The 24,863-nt window shown below is 40.7% G+C and overlaps 1 protein-coding gene across 1 annotated transcript; it reads left to right on the top strand.

Moving 5' to 3' along the window:
• Positions 1 to 1,145: 1,145 nt before the first annotated feature.
• On the top strand, positions 1,146 to 24,539 carry LOC133659284 (extracellular calcium-sensing receptor-like). Its single transcript, XM_062062021.1, has 10 exons — positions 1,146 to 1,560; positions 1,657 to 1,740; positions 1,814 to 1,993; positions 2,076 to 2,264; positions 2,333 to 2,836; positions 8,859 to 9,068; positions 9,224 to 9,347; positions 10,749 to 10,942; positions 23,622 to 23,903; positions 23,969 to 24,539. Exons 1-10 carry the CDS (start codon positions 1,393 to 1,395, stop codon positions 24,389 to 24,391), a joined length of 2,358 nt encoding a protein of 785 aa, XP_061918005.1. The 5' UTR covers positions 1,146 to 1,392; the 3' UTR covers positions 24,392 to 24,539.
• Positions 24,540 to 24,863: the final 324 nt, after the last annotated feature.

Below are 24,863 nucleotides of genomic sequence, written 5' to 3' on the forward strand. Positions count from 1 at the left end.
GGCACACCTGTTGCTCTGTGCATGAAGGTCCCCGCGCTTGCTGGCTTCCAGTTACAGAAGCCTGTCGCACCTTATTGTTATTATTACTGTGTTAGGATTGCCATTATCTGCAGTACGAACAAATAAAAAAGTTTTGTTTGTCAAAACAAGTTGAGTAGTATGAGTCGTTGAACTGTTGAACACGTGAACTCATCGCAGGCACGCAACTTGCTGCTAGATTGTTTTTCCACCATTGCTCTAGAGAGGAGTCATTTTCGATTTCGACCGGCGTCATCACTTTTACGCCTGTTGCAAGCTATTATAAATGTTCACAACAACGCTTCCCTCCTGGACAGAGCGAGAGGGGTGGGAGTACTTTGTAGTGAAGACGTACTAAGAACATATGGACTGGTAACAGCGACAGTTGGATATTTATGTGAGGTATGCGTTTATATTTTCACTTTCACTTTGATGCTGTGACTTTTATCTTTCAGGTCATATGACAACATTTTACCTGCAGACATGTCGCCGTTCTCTTTGATACTCACTTTCTGCTGGCCCTTCTGGACGCTCCCGGTGTTGCTGCGCACTGTGACAGCCGAGCGGACCGGGCAGGTCTGCTCCCAGTGGGGGTCCCCGAGCCAAGGAGGTCTCTACAAGGACGGGGATGTGATTCTCGGTGGACTCTTTAATGTTGAAATTGCACATTCCGCTATTGATAGAAACTATACCAAGATGCCACATTTCCCAGCTTGCACCAGGTATTTTAAACTATTTGCATGCCATGCTGATATATTCTCACTAGACTCTTCATTAGGTACACCTGTACAATGTAGGTTTTACGACACTTATAGCGATGCAAGGATCGATGTTATGATTTAGATCAAGCACATACAGAATTATGTGAAAACCCTTTGAATCAGGTTTAAATGCGGTCGATAAACAACATTCCACTGACCCGTGACTTCATTCTGTTCAAGGTTTGTATTGCAATTTGCTCAGAACAGCAAAGTGCTCCTGTCATATGGAGGAGGATCTCTGATTAGCATTTTTTTTGTAGAAGAGATAGGATTTATGGCTCTTCAAAGAGCCGCTGAAAAGACTGGCTCATTCTCTCCGAGACTGACTGCATGGCTACTCCGGCTTCCTCCCACCGCCAAAGACATGCACCTTGGGATAGGCTGATTGGCAACGCTAAATTGGTCCTAGTGTGTGAATGTTGTCTGTCTATCTGTGTTGGCCCAGCGATGAGGTGAACCCTGTCCAGGGTGTACCCCGTCTTCCACCCGAGTGCAGCTGGGATAGGCTCCAGATCCGAAATATATAGAATACACTGCATCTATTTCATTGCATTTATTTAGTTTCATCACTTCTTACACTTTGCACAGCATCTATCTGCTCTCATTGAAATCCATGTATGCGATGGTGTTTGCGGTGGAGGAGATCAACGCCAACAGCACACTTCTCCCGGGAGTCACTCTGGGCTACCACATACTCAACAGCTGTTTGGGATACCCTTGGGTTCTGCAGGCTGCATTGTCTCTGATTACAGGGGACACAAAGAACTGTGTCCTAACAACCGCTGCATCAGCGAGGAAATCAGGTATGTGTGGATGTTAAGTTCCGATTGTGGGTCAAATAGTAACAGGTGTGTAAATGCCGGGGTTAGGAATGCAGTCTGCGTCCCTGCTGATTGGTCCTGCCTCATCCACATCAAGCCTTCAAGTGTCCAATACCCTGGGCCCACTCTCTGTGCCGATTGTGAGTTGAAAAAGGAGCACTTTGGTCATAGAAGCATGTTGACGTCAAATAAAGAGCATGTCTTTCATCTCAGATCAGCTACGTGTCCAGCTGTCCCTGCCTCAGCGACAGATCCAAGTTCCCCAATTTTTTCAGAACCATCCCCAGTGATGTTTACCAAGCGGGGGCTTTTGCGAGGCTGGCCGTTCGCTTTAAGTGGACGTGGGTGGGAGTCGTGGTTATTAACAATGACTACGGTCAATTAGCCCTACAGGTGCTTGCTTTGATTGCATTGTCTTACTGTGTCTTGTCTCGCGTGTTACTCCTTGTGGGTGTCTTTGTGATGCGTATTGCAGGTATTCCAGGAGGAGATTATGGGCAAAGGGGTGTGTGTGGAGTTTAAACAGATCATCCACCAGGAATACAATGAGGCGGATGTCGAACGTGCGGCAAATAGCATTCAAGCTGCTAAAGCCAGGGTGATTCTGATTGTTACCTGGTTTAGTCATGTGAAGAATATATTTCTGGAGCTGGCCAAGAGAAATGTAAGAATAGAACAAGAAGGTCTTTTATTGTGTGTGTTCTCATTATTTTTCCTCTTCCCCGTTTTTAGGTGACGGACAAACAGTTTTTGGCCAGTGAGTCTTGGAGTACCAACGCTGATCTCCAAGACGTTGCCATCGCTCAGGTCGCACATGGAATCATAGGCGTTGCCATCCAGAGCGCCACCATACCCGGATTTGCAAGTTATCTCCGAAGTTTGAACCCCATTCATCGTCCTGACGACAAGTTTTTAAAGGCATTCTGGGAAGAACAATTTGAATGCAGTCTGCCGTCTCCGTCACTCAAGGGGCGGTCAAAGCATCCATCAAATGTGTCTACGGCGTCCTCTGACAAGCCATCCGCGGTGAGGGCATCGCTGCCACTCTGCAGCGGGAAAGAGTCCCTGGAGACGGTGCAGAAGCCCTTTACTGACACCTCGCAGCTCCGTCTGTCATACAACGTCTATCTGGCTGTTTACGCTGCGGCGCACGCCCTCCACAGCCTCCTCGCCTGCCCGAGCACCAACATCAGCAGCACCACCTGCCCCTCTCACCATCCCATCAACCTTGCGCAGGTAAACACAGCAATGCACGTGCCGTATTTTAGCGTGAAGTATCCATAGAATACATTTCTTCCACTTTGATCCCTATTTCTATTTCTGCAGAAGAAAAAAAATTAAACTATATAACAGGGCTGTTAAAGACAAAGGGCCTGATTTACTAAGATCCAAATACCACACACTAAACAGCTTGTGCAATCTATAAAATAGTGTGTATTAGTGGCCGTGTTGCGTGTGATCTACTAAGACTGCGCGTGCAATTTGAAAAGTGATGCAGACCGACTTATTTAAATCAGGATTTTGCGTGCACAATACGGCTATCTACATTGAGACACTCTTACTTACTGCACATTCATGTTATCATGCTGCTACCTGTGGCGTTTTGCTATGTTTTTAAACATGCAGGAGACATCTACCAGTCTTTATTGGCATTTTACAAGCAGTCATCTACATTGACACCACTTATTTTCCCTTTGTTTTTACACTGAAGATGCAGGGGAGGGAGGCTGCACTTACTGTGCTCAACATGCAAAAAATGCATACTTCAATACGTTTTTACCACGTAGGATATACGCTTGTGATATATATTCGATGTGAAAAAACGAACGTCATTAAAAAAATATATTAAATGACACTAAAACGCATCAAGTGAAATTGTTTTAATCTGCCTCTTAAGTCACCGCCCAAATATGTCGAAACGTACTCGTAGGACGGATGATTTTCTGTCCATCATGTGTCACTCACAGCCGTGTGTGGAACTGTCAGTTTGAGTGTCCTCTTCAAACATGCTAAATAAAACGTAAAATAGTGCTCCCAAAATGGTTGAATAATCACACTGCGCGTTAAGTATAATATATTAGCATCGTCTATTGTGAATTGTGAGAATTTTGATGATCAGCATATATTTTCCATATTAATGAAGAGAGAGCAGACATGGATTGCACATCTTTTCTGCCCACTTTAAGAGACACAATCCGCTTTGCACACGTTTAGTAGATTAGTTTTGCATGTGCTATCAAGTAGGCATACGTTTTAATACACGCAAACATTTAGTAAATCAGGCCTTAAGTACGTATAAATATAAATGTATATTTGCCTCTTGATATTACACGATACCTTATGTATTTTTATTTTATTTTATTTTACATACAAATTGATGGATAACTTGCTTTAGAATCTTAAGCCAAGGTGATTAGCAGATATTTAAGTATTTGTATTTATTCTAACAAAAATGTTTTGGAATATATGATAGTATGATAATTGTTGCATGATCAGATACTAATACAATTTAAAAGATACACTGTAAAAACGTACCAGGATTTCACAGCATTTAACAATATTTTTTCACTGTAATTAAAATGTATTTTAACATTACAACAAATGACTGTAAAAATTACGATATCCTTGTATTCCACAGCAATTGACTGTTATTTAACAGTAAATTACTGCAATAATAATATTCTGTAATATTACAACAAATGTACTGTACATTCAAACTGATTTTTGCATACTACGTTGCACACTCTTGTAGAGTAGGTGGTGGTATGTTGTTGAACCAATTAACCATACAAAAATATATATATCTGTAAAGTTACAGCATATAGTGGTAATTTAGTTGTAATTAGCTATAAAATTAGATTTGTGAAGTTGCAGCATTTTTGTTGTAAGTTTACTGTAATTAACCGTACAATCACAGTTCTGCAGTTACAGTAAATATTAATGTGAAAGTAATTATTGTCCAGTAATTTGCTGTGAATTTTACACTGAATACTTTTACATTGTATGCAAGTTCATGCCAATGTTTCTGTTCAAAATTTAAAAACAAGTACAGTTAGTAAAACCGATTAATTATTTCCAGGCTATTGCCACGTCAAATGATGACGTTAAATAGCACACCTGTGCTATTTAACAATATTAAAAAAAGGGTAAATTAATCTAAAGTATTTCACAACTACAATGTATACTGTAAGTAAAACAGAAAACAAAAATAATAAATAAAACAATTCAAAACTTTTAATAAAATAAATGAGTATTGTACATATTTATAGTAGTTGTGGAATTATTTCTAGCTATATTAGCCTACAATCAAAATGACTATGTGTCACAGGCTGACGCAAATCTTCGTTGACAGAAATGTTGAAATGTAATATTTATTCTACACATTTTTACAACATTTTATTGTTATTATTCACATTATTAATAATAATAATGAAGTCAACACATGATATAACTGTCTATATTAGCTATATTAGCCTACTATCAAAATGACCATGTGTTGCAGCTGTGACTATGTGTCACATTATTATTATTATGTTTTTTATGATAACTACCGTATACAAACTCACATTATAAGGAAGGTACTGTATGTGTAGTGTAGCATCAAAATGGATAAATGGCTAAATATACTTATTAGAAGCTGCGCTTGACACATATACTAGACCAGGGGTCACCAACGCGGTGCCCGCGGGCACCAGGTAGCCCGTAAGGACCAGATGAGTAGCCCGCTGGCCTGTTCTAAAAATAGCTCAAATAGCAGCACTTACCAGTGAGCTGCCTCTATTTTTTAAATTGTATTTATTTACTAGCAAGCTGGTCTCGCTTTGCCCGACATTTTTAATTCTAAGAGAGACAAAACTCAAATAGAATTTGAAAATCCAAGAAAATATTTTAAAGACTTGGTCTTCACTTGTTTAAATAAATTCATTAATTTTTTTACTTTGCTTCTTATAACTTTCAGAAAGACAATTTTAGAGAAAAAATACAACCTTAAAAATGATTTTAGGATTTTTAAACACATATACCTTTTTTACCTATTAAATTCCTTCCTCTTCTTTCCTGACAATGTAAATCAATGTTCAAGTAAATTTATTTTTTTTATTGTAAAGAATAATAAATACATTTTAATTTAATTCTTCATTTTAGCTTCTGTTTTTTCGAAGAAGAACATTTGTGAAATATTTCTTCAAACCTATTATGATTAAAATTCAAAAAAAATATTCTGGCAAATCTAGAAAATCTGTAGAATCAAATTCAAATCTTATTTCAAAGTCTTTTGAATTTCTTTAAAAAATTTTGTTCTGGAAAATCTAGAAGAAATAATGATTTGTCTTCGTTAGAAATATAGCTTGGTCCAATTTGTTATATATTCTAACAAAGTGTAGATTGGATTTTAACCTATTTAAAACATGTCATCAAAATTCTAAAATTAATCTTAATCAGGAAAAATTACTAATGATGTTCCATAAATTATTTTTTTAATTTTTTCAAAATGATTCGAATTAGTTAGTTTTTCTCTTCTTTTTTTCGGTTGAATTTTGAATTTTAAAGAGTCGAAATTGAAGATAAACTATGTTTCAAAATGTAATTGTCATTTTTTTCGTGTTTTCTCCTCCTTTAAACCGTTCAATTAAGTGTAAATATCATTAATTATTAATAATAACATAGAGTTAAAGGTAAATTGAGCAAATTGGCTATTTCTGGCAGTTTATTTAAGTGTGTATCAAACTGGTAGCCCTTCGCATTAATCACTACCCAAGAAGTAGCTCTTTCTTTCAAAAAGGTTGATGACCCCTGTACTAGACCAACTACAATAAAAAACATAAAAATATACTTTTATAAAAATCTTTCAACAAACGTATTTAAAACAAAATAAAATCGTTTGCTTATTTTTGGGACATAATAAGCTAAAACTATTAACAAAAAGTGATTTAAAACTATTTGTATCTTTATTTTAATTTTTTGGGGAAAATAACTTAATTAGCATTAAACATATAATTTTATTTCATAAACTTCTGTATAGTATTTAACCATTACAGAAGCATAAAAAAACGATTACTTGTAATTTAAGACAGCTGTGCCATACACCATGTTTATGGTGGTCTAATACAGTTGTTTTGTGTTGAATGAATTGTAAACAGACTGTAAATAAGTGAACGAGTATGACATGACAAATATATACAGTCGCGATCAAAAGTTGACATACACTTGTAAATAATTTTTGTTTCATCTGACCACAGAACTTTCCTCCAGAAGGTCTTATCTTTGTCCATGTGATGTCAGATGAAACAGAAATTGAGCTGTTTGGCCACAATACCCAGCAATATGTTTGGTGGAGAAAAGGTGAGGCCTTTAATCCCAAGAACACCACGCCCACCGTCAAGCATGGTGGTGGTAGTATTATGCTCTGGGCCTGTTTTGCTGCCAATGGAACTGGTGACAATGAAAAAGGAGGATTACCTCCAAATTCTTCAGGACAACCTAAAATCATCAGCCTGGAGGTTGGGTCTTGGGCGCAGTTGGGTGTTCCAACAGGACAATTGATTGATTGATTGAGACTTTTATTAGTAGGTTGCACAGTGAAGTACATATTCCGTACAATTGACCACTAAATGGTAACACCCGAATAAGTTTTTCAACTTGTTTAAGTCGGGGTCCACTTAAATTGATTCATGATACAGATATATACTATCATCATAATACAGTCATCACACAAGATAATCACATTTAATTATTTACATTATTTACAATCAGGGGTGTGGAGGGGCGGGGATGGGGGGGGGGATATGGACATCAAGTAGTGGACATAGAGAGAGAGAGAGAGAGCGAGAGATCAGAAGGCATAAGAAAAAGAAAAAGTATCTGCATTTGATTGTTTACATTTGATTATTAGCAATCCGGGGAGGGTGTTAGTTTAGGGTTGTAGCTGCCTGGAGGTGAACTTTTATTGCGGTTTTGAAGGAGGATAGAGATGCCCTTTCTTTTATACCTGTTGGGAGCGCATTCCACATTGATGTGGCATAGAAAGAGAATGAGTTAAGACCTTTGTTAGTTCGGAATCTGGGTTTAACGTGGTTAGTGGAGCACCCCCTGGTGTTGTGGTTATGGCGGTCATTTACGTTAAGGAAGTAGTTTGACATGTACTTCGGTATCAGGGAGGTGTAGCGGATTTTATAGACTAGGCTCAGTGCAAGTTGTTTAACTCTGTCCTCCACCTTGAGCCAGCCCACTTTAGAGAAGTGGGTAGGAGTGAGGTGTGATCTGGGGTGGAGGTCTAGAAGTAACCTGACTAGCTTGTTCTGAGATGTTTGGAGTTTAGATTTGAGGGTTTTGGAGGTGCTAGGGTACCAGGAGGTGCATGCGTAATCGAAAAAGGGTTGAACGAGAGTTCCCGCCAGAATCCTCAAGGTGCTTTTGTTGACCAGAGAGGAAATTCTGTAGAGAAATCTCGTTCGTTGGTTAACCTTTTTGATTACCTTGGTTGCCATTTTGTCACAGGAAAGGTTAGCCTCTAGAATGGAACCTAGGTAGGTGACCTCATCTTTCCTGGTGATGACACTGTCACCTACTTTTATGGTGAAGTCATTGACTCTCTTAAGTTTGATGTTTGATGTAATTAACAATGACCCCAAACACACCTCAAAAGTGGTAAAGGAATGGCTAAATCAGGCTAGAATTAAGGTTTTAGAATGGCCTTCCAAAAGTCCTGACTTAAATGTGTGGACAATGCTGAAGAAACAAGTCCATGTCAGAAAACCACACACATTTAGCAGAACTGCATCAATTTTGTCAAGAGGAGTGGTCAAAAATTCAACCAGAAGCTTGTGGATGGCTACCAAAAGCGCCTTATTGCAGTGAAACTTGCCAAGGGACATGTAACCAAATATTAACATTGCTGTATGTATACTTTTGACCCAGCAGATTTGGTCACATTTTCAGTAAACCCATAATAAATTCATAAAAGAACCAACTGAATGTTTTTTGATGCTCAACAAGTATGTGCTCCAATCACTCTATCACAAAAAAATAAGACTTGTAGAAATGATTGGAAACTTTACAAGTGTATGTAAAGTTTTGATCGCGACTGTACATAAACGCCATGTAATGGATTGAATAATAGATTACACTCATATGCTTGTATTAGGCGCCCTCTAGCGGCCAATCGTATCACTTCTGACAAAGAGCCCCGCTTATTTTGTTTACACTTGACCCCTCCACACAAAAATGCCAACAGGCCCTTAAAACAAATGGTCCCATTCAGCTGTTGCAGCACTTGGACAGAGTGCACGTCAGCACCCCGCATGGCGATGGGTTTCACTTCCGAGGGGGCGACATCGCGGCCAAGTACGACCTCGTCAACTGGCAGATGATCCCAGAAGGACCCCTGAGACTCGTCGTGATTGGCCACGTGGATGGATTTGACATCCATTTGAACGAGTCGGCTATCCAGTGGAGCACAGGATCTAGTCAGGTAACTGGAATAAAACACCCTGCACCTTTATCCAGGTCTGCACCGACATTTAAAAGCTTCTCCCCTGACCTGTGCTCACCCGTCCTGGCAATATTTTCTTTAATCCTTCTTTGACATAGCACGTTCATATAACGGATTTAACCTCTGACCTGTAGGTGCCTTCTTCCGTGTGCAGTGAGAGCTGCCGTCCTGGCACCAGAGTGGCCAGCAGGAAAGGAGAACCTATTTGCTGCTTTGACTGCATCCAATGTGCTGATGGGGAGATAAGCAATACAACCGGTGAGGGAAGTCAAGAAGGTCTCCTGTTTGTTTTTTTCTTAAAGGCCTACTGAAACCCACTACTACCGACCACGCAGTCTGATAGTTTATATATCAATGATGAAATCTTAACATTATAACACATGCCAATACGGCCGGGTTAACTTATAAAGTGACATTTTAAATTTTCCGCTAAACTTCCGGTTCGAAACGCCTCTGAGGATGACGTATGCGCGTGACGTATACCGGCGAACACGGGTATGCCTTCCACATTGAAGCCAATACGAAAAAGCTCTGTTTTCATTTCATAATTCCACAGTATTCTGGACATCTGTGTTCGTGAATCTGTTGCAATCATGTTCATTGCATTATGGAGAAGGAAGCTGAGCAAGCAAAGAAGAAAGTTGTCGGTGCGAAATGGACGTATTTTTCGAACGTAGTCAGCAACAACAGTACACAGCCGGCGCTTCTTTGTTTACATTCCCGGAAGATGCAGTCAAGATGGAAGAACTCGGATAACAGAGACTCTAACCAGGAGGACTTTTGACTTCCATACACAGACGCCTGTAGAGAACTGGGACAACACAGACTCTTACCAGGATTACTTTGATTTGGATGACAAAGACGCAGACGTGCTACTGTGAGTATGCAGCTTTGGCTTCTAAACATTTGATCGCTTGACCGTATGTGCGCAACTTTTTTTTGCGTATGTACGTAACTTTTTAAAAATATATAAGCTTTATGAACCTTGGGTTAGGTGAACGGTCTTTTGGGCTGAGTGATTGTGTGTGTTGATCAGGTGTTCGAATTGTATTGGCGTGTTCTATGGAGCTAGGAGCTAGCAGAGGAGCTAGGAGCTAGCGTAACAAACACGCAGGTGTTTTTATGCAGGATTAATTTGTGGCATATTAAATATAAGCCTGGTTGTGTTGTGGCTAATAGAGTATATATATGTCTTGTGTTTATTTACTGTTGTAGTCATTCCCAGCTGAATATCAGGTCACCCCCGGCTCTCACAGCATCTTCCCTATCTGAATAGCTTCAACTCCCCACTAGTCCTTCACTTGCACTTTACTCATCCACAAATCTTTCATCCTCGCTCAAATTAATGGGGAAATTGTCGCTTTCTCGGTCCGAATCTCTCTCACTTCATGCGGCCATCATTGTAAACAATAGGGAACTTTGCGTATATGTTCAACTGACTACGTCACGCTACTTCCGGTAGGGGCAAGCCTTTTTTTATCAGATACCAAAAGTTGCAATCTTTATCGTCGTTGTTCTATACTAAATCCTTTCAGCAAAAATATGGCAATATCGCGAAATGATCAAGTATGACACATAGAATAGATCTGCTATCCCCGTTTAAATAAAAAAAATTCATTTCAGTAGGCCTTTAAATTTCACCTTTTTTGTGTTTTAAAGGCTCACCCTCCTGTGAGCGCTGCCCAGGTCAATTCTGGTCCAACGTGGAGAGGACGGCCTGCCTCCCTCGCCAGCTGGATTTCCTCTCCTTCAACGAGACTTTGGGCATCACCCTCACAGCGGGAGCCGTGTCGGGCGCCATGGTGACCACTGCTGTCTTTGTGGTCTTTCTCCACTACAGACACACGCCTGTGGTAGGATTCGTTCCGTTTATTCAGTGGGGAGCAGGCCCGGCCCTAACCAATCTGGCGCCCTAGGCAAGATTTTAGGTGGCGCCCCCCCCACTTCAGCAGTGAAGTGTATATACTCACAAGAAACCGAATAGCTTTGTCTTTGACCTTTTTTTTTTACTTAAAGAAAGCAAATTAACAATCAGAATAGTTAACAAGATAAAAAAAAATATGGATAAATAAATGAATACAAAAAATAAAAAATGAATGTATGAAATACAATATTTGTTACATATATAAACACAAAATAAAACGTGTCAACAAGTTGCATAAAATAAATTAAAAATACAATTTAAATAAGGCACTGCACAAAACAAGATATCAAACCAGTATGACGTTAACAACTATATTACAAAAAAAGGGGATCCTACAGAGTTCTCTATTTGTGCTTTTTAATATTGCATTAACTAGAATGACTTACAAATTACTGTACACCAGGGAGTACTGTAATTACCTAACGTTACATTATTATTTTCCATAACAATTTATCCCCCTCCACAATATTAACCCGACGTTAAAACAGAACTAGCTATTTATTGATTAGCAATTGCCGAATCATGTAACATTAGCTTAATGCTAAAAAGACAGGTTACTATCACATTCTGTAACAAACAAATAATTTCATGTAGGCTAACGTTACCTACCTGCTACCTCTGTCTTTTTCTCGTTTCTCCTCTTCTTTTCTCCCCTGGGCACCTGACAGTTTTGGCCGTTTTGACATCTTGTGTTGATTTTTTTATGTGGTGACGTCCAAAAAGAGTCATGATACGGGAAGGGAGGGGGCGCACCGTGCCGGGGGGGGGGGGGGGGGGGGGGGGGGGCGTAATGTTGTAACAAATAATATTTCTATTAAATAGGCTTTACTTTGCATTTTAATTAACGTGGGATTATTTTATGTATTTAGAAATAATAGTACCAACTTTTTTTTTTTTTTTTTCCTCCAACATTTGTGGCACTGGTGTGGCGCCCCCTGATGGACGGCGCCCTTAGCATTTGCCTATACCAGGGGTCGGCAACCCAAAATGTTGAAAGAGCCATATTGGACCAAAAATACAAAAACAAATCTGTCTGGAGCCGCAAAAAATTAAAAGCCATATTACATGTGTCATGGGATATACATTTAATTAAGAGGACTTAAAGGAAACTAAATGAGCTCAAATATAGCTACAAATGAGGCATAATGATGCAATATGTACATATCGCTAGCCTAAATAGCATGTTAGCATCGATTAGCTTGCAGTCATGCAGTGACCAAATATGTCTAATTAGCACTCCACACAAGTCAATAACATCAACAAAACTCACCTTTGTGCATTCACGCACAACGTTAACAGTTTGGTGGACAAAATGAGACAGAAAAAGAAGTGGCATAAAACACGTCCTAGAAAGTCGGAGAACGTTATGTATGTAAACAAACTATACGGTGAGTTCAAGGACCGCCAAAATAAGTAGGACAAAACGGCGCTCGCCAAATACTTGAATCAGTGAAGCATATTTAATATAAACAGTGTGATTTATAACAATTACAGAGGTTTGTGTCATGTTTGTCCTCCTACAGAAACCATACTAAAACAAAAAAATGGATTTTTTTTCCCCTCATCTTTTTCCATTCTTCATACATTTTTGAAAAATCTCCAGAGAGCCACTAGGGCGGCGCTAAAGAGCCGCATGCGGCTCTAGAGCCGCGGGTTTCCGACCCCTGGCCTATACCGCCTATGCCACGGGCCGGCCCTGGTGGGGAGTTTGCATGGACATACTCGTTATCCCAGGGGTCGGTAACCCAAAATGTTGAAAGAGCCATATTGGACCAAAAATACAAAAAAATAAAAACCTGTCTTGAGTTGCAAAAAATGAAGTCATCACATGATGTAAGTGTCTAAGGCCCCCTCTACACTAAGGTTATCCAGGGTAAATCCCACCTAACCTTATCTGTGTCCACATAGTAAGTAAGTAAGCAAGTACATTTTATTTATAAAGCGCTTTTCACAGATAAAATCACAAAGCGCTGTACAAAACATCCATTTATCCATCCATTTTCTACCGCTTGTCCCTTTTGGGGTCGCAAGGGGGATGCTGGAGCCTATCTCAGCTGCATTCGGGGTACACCCCGGACAAGTCGCCACCTCATCGCAGGGCCAACACAGATAGACAGACAACATTCACACTCACATTCACACACTAGGGCCAATTTAGTGTTGCCAATCAGCCTATCCCCAGGTGCGTGTTTTTTGGAGATGGGAGGAAGCCGGAGTACCCGGAGGGAACCCACGCAGTCACATGGAGAACATGCAAACTCCACACAGAAAGATCCCGAGCCCGGGATTGAACTCAGGACTACCCAGGACCTTTGTATTGTGAGGCACATGCACTAACCCCTGTTCCACCGTGCTGCCTGTACAAAACATAGGTGAAGTAAAACAATAATTCAATTAAAACACGAAGGGCAACGTCATAAAAAGGATACAAAGTGGATTAAAAATTATAGTTATAAGGTGCATTAACTAAAAGCTTTACTAAAAAGAGAAGTTTTCAAATGTTTCTTAAAAGTTTCAACACAGTCAAGATCACAGAGGGACTGGTGCAAGTTGTTCCAGACGCAGTCTGATAGTTTATATATCAATGATGAAATCTTAACATTGCAACACATGCCAATAACTTATAAAGTTAAATTTTAAATTTCCCGCTAAACTTCCGGTTGAAAACGTCTATGTATGATGACGTATGCGCGTGACGTCAATCGTTGAAACGGAAGTATTCGGACACGTTGTATCCAATACAAAAAGCTTGGTTTTCATCTCAAAATTCCACAGTATTCTGGACATCTGTGTTGGTGAATCTTTTGCAATTTGTTTAATGAACAATGCAGATTGCAAAGAAGAAAGCTTTAGGTGGGATCGGTGTATTAGCGGCTGGCTGCAGCAACACAACCAGGAGGACTTTGACTTGGATAGCAGACGCGCTATCCGACGCTAGCCGCCGACCGCATCGATGATCGGGTGAAGTCCTTCGTTGCTACGTCGATCGCTGGAACGCAGGTGAGCACGGGTGTTGATGAGCAGATGAGGGCTGGCTGGCGTAGGTGGATAGCTAATGTTTTTAGCATAGCTCTGTGAGGTCCCGTTGCTAAGTTAGCTTCAATGGCGTCGTTAGCAACAGCATTGTTAAGCTTCGCCAGGCTGGAAAGCATTAACCGTGTAGTTACATGTTCATGGTTTAATAGTATTGTTGATTTTCCGTCTATCTTTCCAGTCAGGGGTTTATTTCTATCTGCATTAGAGCCTGATGCTATCACGTTAGCTCCGTAGCTAAAGTGCTTCGCCGATGTATTGTCGTGGAGATAAAAGTCACTGTGAATGTCCATTTTGCGTTCTCGACTCTCATTTTCAAGAGGATATAGTATCCGAGGTGGTTTAAAATACAAATCCGTGATCCACAATAGAAAAAGGAGAGAGTGTGGAATCCAATGAGCCAGCTTGTACCTAAGTTACGGTCAGAGCGAAAAAAGATGCGTCCTGCACTGCACTCTAGTCCTTCACTCTCACGTTCCTCATCCACAAATCTTTCATCCTGGCTCAAATTAATGGGGTAATCGTCGCTTTCTCGGTCCGAATCTCTCTCGCTGCTGGTGTAAACAATGGGGAAATGTGAGGAGCCTTTCAACCTGTGACGTCACGCTACTTCCGGTACAGGCAAGGCTTTTTTTTATCAGCGACCAAAAGTTGCGAACTTTATTGTCGTTGTTCTCTACTAAATCCTTTCAGCAAAAATATGGCAATATCGCGAAATGATCAAGTATGACACATAGAATGGATCTGCTATCCCCGTTTAAATTTAAAAAAATTCATTTCAGTAGGCCTTTAAACTCAATGCGGAATTTGACTGGAAGCCGATGAAGACTGGATAAAACGGGGGTAATATTTGCTGTTTTGAGTGCACCGCTCAAAAGTCTGGCAGCTGCATTTTGTACAGTCTGAAGTCTCTTTAGCGTTGAATTGTTGAAGAGAGTGAAAAGAGAATTGCAATAGTCAATGCGAGACGAAATGAACGCGTGAATGATCATTTCCAGATCCAATTTTGACAACAAATTTCTCACTTTAGAAATATTTTTGAGATGATAAAAACAGTTTTTGGTCAGTTGACGACAGTGACCCTCCAAAGACATGGACTGATCAAACACAACCCAGAGGTTTTTGAGGCTGCTGAGGCTACATACAACAATGCCACCGTTTAAGACCCCCTGCCCCTTCCGTCCGCCGGCGCAACACGACCGAGTACGCATGCGCGATAAAAATGCGCGCGTCATAGTCACCTCTGACCTGGAAATGTATCTTTACCCTGTGTTTCAATGTAGAATATGGCCACATTTCTTTTAACAGTAAACCTTGCTTGCTTACCATCAGCAGCTGTTAAGACTATTGTAGTGAATCACACCTGAGCCATCATACATGAATCATATCTTTAAGGCTGCAGCTAACGATTATTTTTCTATCGATTAATCTATAGATTATTTTTTCGATTAATCGGTTAATCTATAGATTATTTTTTCGATTCATCTATAGATTATTTTTCCTTTTACCGATTTTTTTTTTTATTATTATTTAAAATGAAGATGAAAAAATAAAAGTAGGCCAGTTTTTTCAAAAGGCATGGTTTTTATTTACAAAAAAAAAAGTATGGCCACTCAGTCAACATTGACAACAACATGACAAAATATTCTGTAACAATGTAAACATTTAAAACTTAACATTTAACAAAATTAAAAGTAGCTTATTTGCTTTTTAATGTGCAAATATAAAAGTAAACATCCAGTGCAAATCTTAATATTCTGCAATAGTATAAGCATTTCAAAAGTAAAAGTATTGCTTATTTTGCTTTAAAATGTGCAAAAATAAAGATAAAAGTCCAATACAAAAAAGTGCAAAACGAAATATTCTGTAACAACAGTGTAAACATTTCAACAAAAGTGAAAGTATTGCTTATTTGCTAAAATGTGCAAAAATAAAGATAAACATCCAATACAAAAAAGTGCCAATCTAAATATTCTGGAGCACTGTAAACATTAAGTATTGCTTTTAAAATGTGCAAAATAAACATCCAGTCCAACACAGTACACAATAACCAATTCTACTCATTCCAGTGAGTGACTAACAGTTGTAATGAAGAAAGGTTAGCATGTCTACTTGCTTTGCTTCTTTTCTTGTTTACAATATTCCCAGCAGCTGAAAATAGGCGCTCAGAAGGGGTCGATGTGGCTGGAACTGAGAGCTAATTAGCCTTCACCTCAAACCAGGACTGCGAGCGAGCTGAGCTGCAGTTTAAGTTTCTAGTAGGTCAACGGGCTCATAGTGATGTTACTAGTAGTTGACTGGGAGGTGTTTATTATCATTTGGGGAGAGTCCGCTGCCTGATGCTCACCTGCTAAACACCTATCTGCTCGACGCTGAAGCGCTGACTACATGCGCTATGAATACGCACTGCTGATTGGCTGATAATGCTTCGTGTGTACCAATCAGATGGTTGTGTGGGTGGGACAATGCTGCGTGTGTACCAATCAGATGGTTGTATGGGTGGGACAATGCTGCGTGCTGAGACAGAGGCAGACAAGCAAAGCAACTTGTTAAGACTTTAGCAGATAAAGTTAGCTTTAGCTTAGAAACTCGTTCGGTACACCCCCGTACCGAACCGAAAGCCCCGTACCGAAACGGTTCAATACAAAACACATACCGTTACACCCCTAGCAGATACAAATGACACATTCATGTATTTGTGTAATGATGACAACGTATGCTAACGCGGACGATTGACTAGTTGATGGTTGATGGTTTTCTTTTCAAATGTTCGTTCATAGCCGTTGTGCTGCTATGATATGCCATTTCCGCTCGACACAGTGTGCATACAACAACATTATTAGGCTGTGTATTGAAATAAGCCCACACTTTTGACGACTTTTGGCGTGCGTTTTTCCCCTCGCTCGCACAGTCTGCTTTGCGCTCCGCCATGACGGTAGTGTGACGTAATTATGCGACGCGTCGACGCACAAAAACGGCGTCGACGTATTTACGTAACCGATGACGTCGACTACGTCGACGCGTCGTTTCAGCCTTACATATCTTTAAAGGCTTACTGAAATGCGATTTTCTTATTTAAACGGGGATAGCAGGTCCATTCTATGTGTCAAACTTGATCATTTCGCGATATTGCCATATTTTTGCTGAAAGGATTTAGTAGAGAACATTGACGATAAAGTTCGCAACTTTTGGTCGCTGATAAAAAAGCCTTACCTGTACCGGAAGTAGCAGACAATATGCGCGTGACGTCACAGGTTGTGGAGCTCCTCACATCTGCACATTGTTTACAATCATGGCCACCAGCAGCGAGAGCGATTCGGATCGAGAAAGCGACGATTTCCCCATTAATTTGAGCGAGGATGAAAGATTCGTGGATGAGGAAAGTGAGAGTGAAGGACTAGAGGGCAGTGGAAGCGAGATAGGGAAGATGCTGTGAGAGGCGGGTGGGACCTGATATTCAGCTGGGAATGACTAAAACAGTAAATAAACACAAGACATATATATACTCTATTAGCCACAACACAACCAGGCTTATATTTAATATGCCACAAATTAATCCCGCATAACAAACACCTCCCCCCTCCCGTCCATATAACCCGCCAATACAAATCAAACACCCGCACAACACACTCAATCCCACAGCCCAAAGTACCGTTCACCTCCCCAAAGTTCATACAGCACATATATTTCCCCAAAGTCCCCAAAGTTACGTACTTGACATGCACATAGCGGCACGCACGTACGGGCAAGCGATCAAATGTTTGGAAGCCGCAGCTGCGTACTGCGTTACACATACAAATTAAACAAAATGCTTATGGCAACATTCTGGTTGCGTACTCACGGTACCGCGTCTGCGTATCCAACTCAAAGTCCTCCTGGTAAGAGTGTCTGTTGTCCCAGTTCTCCACAGGCCAATGGTAAAGCTTGACTGTCATCTTTCGGGAATGTAAACAATGAAACACCGGCTACGTGTTTGTGTTGCTGCAGCCGGCCGAAATACACCGCTGCCCACCTACAGCTTTCTTCTTTGCTGTCTCCATTGTTCATTGAACAAATTGCAAAAGATTCACCAACACAGATGTCCAGAATACTGTGGAATTTTGCGATGAAAACAGACGACTTAATAGCTGGCCACAATGCTGTCCCAAAATGTCCTCTACAATCCGTGACGTCACGCGCAGGCGTCATCATGCCGAGACGTTTTCAGCAGGATATTTCGCGCGAAATTTAAAATTGCACTTTAGTAATCTAACCCGGCTGTATTGGCATGTGTTGCAATGTTAAGATTTCATCATTGATAAACTATCAGACTGCGTGGTCGGTAGTAGTGGCTTTCAGTAGGCCTTTAATGGACGTGTGGAAGTAAACTGTGATAAAGAACATTTTACAACAACCAACAACAGGACACTGTGCTTGTAGGCTGAAATTGGCGGTCGTACTTGACAGCCACGACCACTTCGTGGCTTCACAATTGTTATGGAGTACAAAACAAGACGTTGAGTAATCGCTCGACATACATCGCGGACAATAACTAGTAATGCTTTGCCAGTCCAAATGCATTCGATTTTTTTCGTAGTCTTTCCTTGTCCACGGGAGCCCGCATTGTCGTTGTCTCTCCTTCGACAAATGGACAGAGTTTTTCACTAAGTAGAATCACAGCTGACCTGGACATTTGAAAGTTCTCTTGCACACTCTGACACAACACACTCGGTGACCAACATATCCCACCAGGCTGCCGTTCTTCCAGGCCTTATCCAAAACCGTCGCTCAACGTTGCTATGTTGCCGTCTGAGATGTGTTGTATCCGCAATAGCTGCAATCGTGCGTTTGCATTCATGTGTGATTTCCACACGGGCATGTATGGATGACTCGCCTCCATTTTTCCTAAAGTCACTTCCTGTGTGGGGCGCGGTCTTTCTGGCGTCACTTCCTCTCGAACTCAGTTTGTAAACGATCAATGAGTCCATACAAAGCTAAGAGGCGAACATTCAAGAAATAGACGATATAGAACTATATATATATATAATTTGTATTTATTTATTTATGAAAGAGACGTTTTTGTTAACAAGTTAAAGGTGTTTAAAGGCCTACTGAAATGAATTTTTTTTATTTAAACGGGGATAGCAGATCTATTCTATGTGTCATACTTGATCATTCTGCGATATTGCCATATTTTTGCTGAAAGGATTTAGTATAGAACAACGACGATAAAGATCGCAACTTTTGGTATCTGATAAAAAAAGGCTTGCCCCTACCGGAAGTAGCGTGACGTAGTCAGTTGAACATATACGCAAAGTTCCCTATTGTTTACAATGATGGCCGCATGAAGTGAGAGAGATTCGGACCGAGAAAGCGACGTTTTCCCCATTAATTTGAGCGAGGATGAAATATTTTTAAATGAGGAAAGTGCAAGTGAAGGACTAGTGGGGAGTGGAAGATGCTGTGAGAGCCGGGGGTGACCTGATATTCAGCTGGAAATGACTACAACAGTAAATAAACACAAGACATATATATACTCTATTAGCCACAACACAACCAGGCTTATATTTAATATGCCACAAATTAATCCCGCATAAAAACACCTAGGTGTTTGTTATGCTAGCTCCTAGCTACTAGCTCGAGCTAGTTATAGCTCGAGCGGGTAATATGGACGGGATCCTGTATATATAACCCGCCAATACAATTCAAACACCTGCATAACACACACACTCACTCAGCCCAAACAACCGTTCACCTAACCCAAGGTTCATAAAGCTTATATATTTAATCAAAGTTACGTACATGACACGCACGTACTGGCAAGCAATCAAATGTTTGGAAGCGCGCGGGTGGGACCTGATATTCAGCTGGGAATGACTACAACAGTAAATAAACACAAGACATATATATACTCTATTAGCCACAACACAACCAGGCTTATATTTAATATGCCACAAATTAATCCCGCATAAAAACACCTAGGTGTTTGTTATGCTAGCTCCTAGCTCCTAGCTCCTAGCTACTAGCTCAAGCTAGTTATAGCTCAAGCGGGTAATATGGACGGGATCCCGTATATATAACCCGCCAATACAATTCAAACACCTGCATAACACACACACTCACTCAGCCCAAACAACCGTTCACCTAACCCAAGGTTCATAAAGCTTATATATTTAATCAAAGTTACGTACATGACACGCACGTACGGGCAAGCAATCAAATGTTTGGAAGCGCGCGGGTGGGACCTGATATTCAGCTGGGAATGACTACAACAATAAATAAACACAAGACATATATATACTCTATTAGCCACAACACAACCAGGCTTATATTTAATATGCCACAAATTAATCCTAATGCTAGCTCCTAGCTCCTAGCTACTAGCTCGAGCTAGTTATAGCAACCGATCAAATGTTTGGAAGCGCAGCTGTGTACTCACGTTATCGCAACTGTGTATCCAAATCAAAGTCCTCCTGGTAAGAGTCTCTGTTGTCCGAGTTCTTCCATCTTGACTGCATCTTTCGGGAATGTAAACAAAGAAGCGCCGGCTGTGTATGTGTTGTTGCTGACTTCCCTCGCAAAATAGACACTTCGCACCGACAACTTTCTTCTTTGCTTGCTCAGCTTCTTTCTCCATAATGCAATGAACAAATTGCAACAGATTCACCAACACAGATGTCCAGAATACTGTGGAATAATGAGATGAAAACAGAGCTATTTCGTATTGACTTCAATGGTGTCCGAATACTTCCGTTTCAATGATTGACGTCACGCGCATACGTCAACCCTCAGAGGCGTTTCGAACCGGAAGTTTAGCGGGAAATTTAAAATTGCACTTTATAAGTTAACGCGGCCGTATTGGCATGTGTTGCAATGTTAAGATTTCATCATTGATATATAAACTATCAGACTGCGTGGTCGGTAGTAGTGGCTTTCAGTAGGCCTTTAATGATAATACAAGCATGTTTAACACACCTTTCTTTCATGGAGACAAGAATATAAGTTGGTGTATTACCCGATTCTGATGACTTGCATTGATTGGAATCAGACAGTAGGGATGATAACGTCCGCATTTTGGAATGAAGCTCATCGGGAGAATGCCAGGAGTGTAAAAAATTGTCCGACGAGGGGCACCTTAAACGATGATTTAGTGTGGCTGAAACGAGGCTTAGGCTAAATAATTATTTGTTTAAGGGGTTATCCGGCTTAGTGTAGACATGTGTGGCAGGCTGACACAAATCTTTGTTGACAGAAATGTTGAAATGTAATATTTATTCTACCCCTTTTTACAACATTGGAAAACAGTAGTAAAACGCAGGTTTCTCTAAATTACAGAATGACCAAAGGTATAGATGTGTGTGTCCAAGTTAAAGGAAATGACCGCCTCTAAAGGATTTATAACAATCTATGCAAGCTGGGTAATGTTTGCTGTGGTCTGGAACAACATGGCACACAAACAACTATCAGAAATGCAGCCAATATTACATACAGATAATGTGTCATGAAACATGCATTAAATACACAAAGGACATAAGTAAAGGAAATTAAATGAGCTCAAATATCCCTAACAAACGAGGCATAATGATGCAATATGTACATACAGCTAGCATAAATAGCATATTAGCATCGATTAGCTTTGCGGCCAAGCACAGACCAAATATGTCTGATAAGCACTCCACACAAGCCAATAACATCAACAAAGCTCACCTTTGTGGAATGCACCAAAGATTGGTGGACAAAATGAGACAAAGAATGAGTGGCATAAAACACGTCTTTCTCTGGCATCGGTGAAGAAAGTTATACATGTAAACAAACTACGGTGAGTTCAAGGACCGCCAAAATGAGTAGGATACTGTCATCAGAGAATCATGTTTAATATAAACAGTGGGATTTCTAACAATTAGGGAGGTTTGTGTCATGTTGTCCTCCTACAGAAACCATATTAAAACGAAAATATATATATTTTTCCCCGATATTTTTCTATTTTCATACATTTTTGACAAAGCTCCAGGGAGCCACTAGGGCGGCGCTAAAGAGCCAAATGTGGCTCCAAAGCCGCAGGTTGCAGACCCCCGTGTTATCCTAAAGAGCAGGGGTGCCCACACTTGCAGGCGAGCTACTTATCATTTGACCAAGTCGAAGGTTTCTACCTCATTCATATATATATATATATATATATAATTTGTATTTATTTATTTATGAAAGAGACATTTTTGTTAACAAGTTAGATGTGTTTAATGATAATATAAGCATGTTTAACACACCTTTCTTTCATGGAGACAAGAATATAAGTTGGTGTATTACCCGATTCTGATGACTTGCACTGATTGGAATCAGACAGTAGTGATAATAACGTCCGCATTTTGGAATGAAGCTCATCGAGAGAATGCCAGGAGTGTGCAAAGCAGTAATCAAAGCAAAAGCTGGCTATTTTGAAGAAACTAGAATATAAAACATGGGTAACACTTTAGTATGGAGAACATGTTCACCATTAATTAGTTGCTTATTAAAGTAACAAAGACTTAGTGTTATTATAGTGTTATTTGGACACTAGGGTTAGGCTTAGGGTTAGGGTTACTAATAAGCAATAATTCTGAGGTTATTGAGGGAAGACTCTTAGTTAATGGCTTACTGGTTGTATAATAGAATAAAGCATTAATAAGTACTTAATAATGACTAATTAAGAGCCAATATGTTACTAATTTGCATGTTAATTAATGGTGACCATGTGTTCCCCATACTAAAGTGTTACCAAAACATGTTTTCAGTTATTTCACCTTTTTTTGTTAAGTACATAACTCCACATGTGTTCATTCATAGTGTTGATGCCTTCAGTGACAATCTACAATGTAAATAGTCATGAAAATAAAGAACACCCGTTGGATGAGAAGGTGTGTCCAAACTTTTGGCCTGTACTGTATATATTGAATATTGAGTTTAAGTTCAAGTTAAAGTACCAATGATTGTCACACACACACACTAGGTGTGGTGAAATTTGTCCTCTGCATTTGACCCATCCCCTTGATCACCCCCTGGGAGGTGAGGGGAGCAGTGGGCAGCAGCGTAGCCGCGCCCGGGAATCATTTTTGGTGATTTAACCCCCAATTCCAACCCTTGATGCTGAGTGCCAAGCAGGGAGGTAATGGGTCCCATTTTTATAGTCTTTGGTATGACCCGGCCGGGGTTACCGATCTCAGGGCGGACACTCTAACCACTAGGCCACTGAGTAGAGTAAAAACATATCGAGATATACTTTTTAGTGAAGGGAATTATATTTATATAGCGCTTTTTCTCTAGTGACTCAAAGCGCTTTTACATAGTAAAACCCAACATGTACGTTACATTTAAACCAGTGTGGGTGGCACTGGGAGCAGGTGGGTAAAGTGTCTTGCCCAAGGACACAACGGCAGTGACTGGGATGGCGGAAGCGGGGATCGAACCTGGATCCCTCAATTTGCTGGCACGGCCATTCTACCAACCGAGCTATACCGCCCACACTGAACACTTTAGTCCATATCGCCCTGCCCTATTAAACAGTGTACATTGTATATGTCCACATCCCTTATCCATTTTTTTATTCTGTTTTTCTCTTCCAGGTCCGAGCCAATAATTCCGAACTGAGCTTCTTCCTTCTAGTGTCGCTCAAACTCTGCTTCCTGTGCTCGCTGCTCTTCATCGGGCGTCCCTCAGCCTGGGCTTGTCGCTTCCAGCAGGCCGCCTTCGGCATCAGTTTTGTACTTTGCCTGTCCTGCCTCCTCGTTAAGACCGTGGTGGTCCTGGCGGCTTTCCGCTCTGCTCAGTCCAGTTCCAAAAACTTCATCAAGTGGTTCAGTCCTTGGCAACAGAGAGGAAGTATCGGCTTGTTTACTTGTATACAGGTGGGGATGATTCATGGATTAGATGTCCTATGATGTCTTACAATAACTATTTCAATATCATTTAGGTGACCATCTGTGCCATATGGTTATCCCTCAGCCCGCCACTTCCTGGCTATGATGTGGGTATCTTGGGGGCGAAGGTCACCCTCAAGTGTGCCATGGACTCTGTGGTGGGATTCTCCCTGGTTCTGGGCTACATCGGTCTGCTGGCTTGCACCTGCCTCCTCCTGGCCTTCCTCGCCAGGAAACTTCCGGACAACTTCAACGAGGCCAAGCTGATCACCTTCAGCATGCTCATCTTCTGCGCCGTCTGGGTGGCGTTTGTTCCCGCCTACGTCAGCTCGCCGGGGAAGTACGTGGTGGCGGTGGAAGTGTTCGCCATCCTCGCCTCCAGCTACGGTTTACTCTTCTGTATTTTCGCACCAAAATGTTTCATCATTGTTCTTAGACCTCAGAAAAACAGCAGGAAATACCTGATGGGTAGATAGTGTCTTATTTGTGCTTGTGCTTTATGCAGTACTACCACTAGATGGCAACATCATACCATGAAAATGTAGCTTTTTTTTTTCTCTCATCTTTGTCTTCCTTGTATGGCTGGCAGACTTTTATGGCATACATAACATACTGTCAATAAATAACCCTTAAAACCTAGTAGAGACTATGTGTAAGACCTATTTGTGGGACAATGGAGAAGGTGATGGGATAAAAAAGCTGTGTTCCTGACAAAAACACACCAGTTGGATTCAATTACAAACCCCAAAACCAGTGAAGTTGTCACGTTGTGTAAATCGTACATAAAAACAGAATACAATGATTTGCAAATCCTTTTCAACCTATATTCAGTTGAATGGACTGCCAAGACAAGATACTTAACGTTCGAACTGGAAAACTTTGTTCTTTTTTGCAAATATTAGCTCATTTGGAATTTGATGCCTGCAACGTATTTCAAAAAAGCTGGCA

This window comes from Entelurus aequoreus, linkage group LG10 (genome assembly GCF_033978785.1).
Source record: "Entelurus aequoreus isolate RoL-2023_Sb linkage group LG10, RoL_Eaeq_v1.1, whole genome shotgun sequence".
NCBI lineage: Eukaryota > Metazoa > Chordata > Actinopteri > Syngnathiformes > Syngnathidae > Entelurus > Entelurus aequoreus.

What these genes read in the sequence shown, in the direction of transcription:
- LOC133659284 (XM_062062021.1), top strand. Translation starts at nt 1,393, where the DNA reads ATGTATGCGATGGTGTTTGCGGTGGAGGAGATCAACGCCAACAGCACA. An exon ending in AGAACTGTGTCCTAACAACC is followed by an intron (nt 1,561 to 1,656) that starts GCTGCATCAGCG and finishes TTAGGAATGCAG; the next exon opens with TCTGCGTCCCTGCTGATTGG. An exon ending in ACTACAGACACACGCCTGTG is followed by an intron (nt 10,943 to 23,621) that starts GTAGGATTCGTT and finishes TTTCTCTTCCAG; the next exon opens with GTCCGAGCCAATAATTCCGA.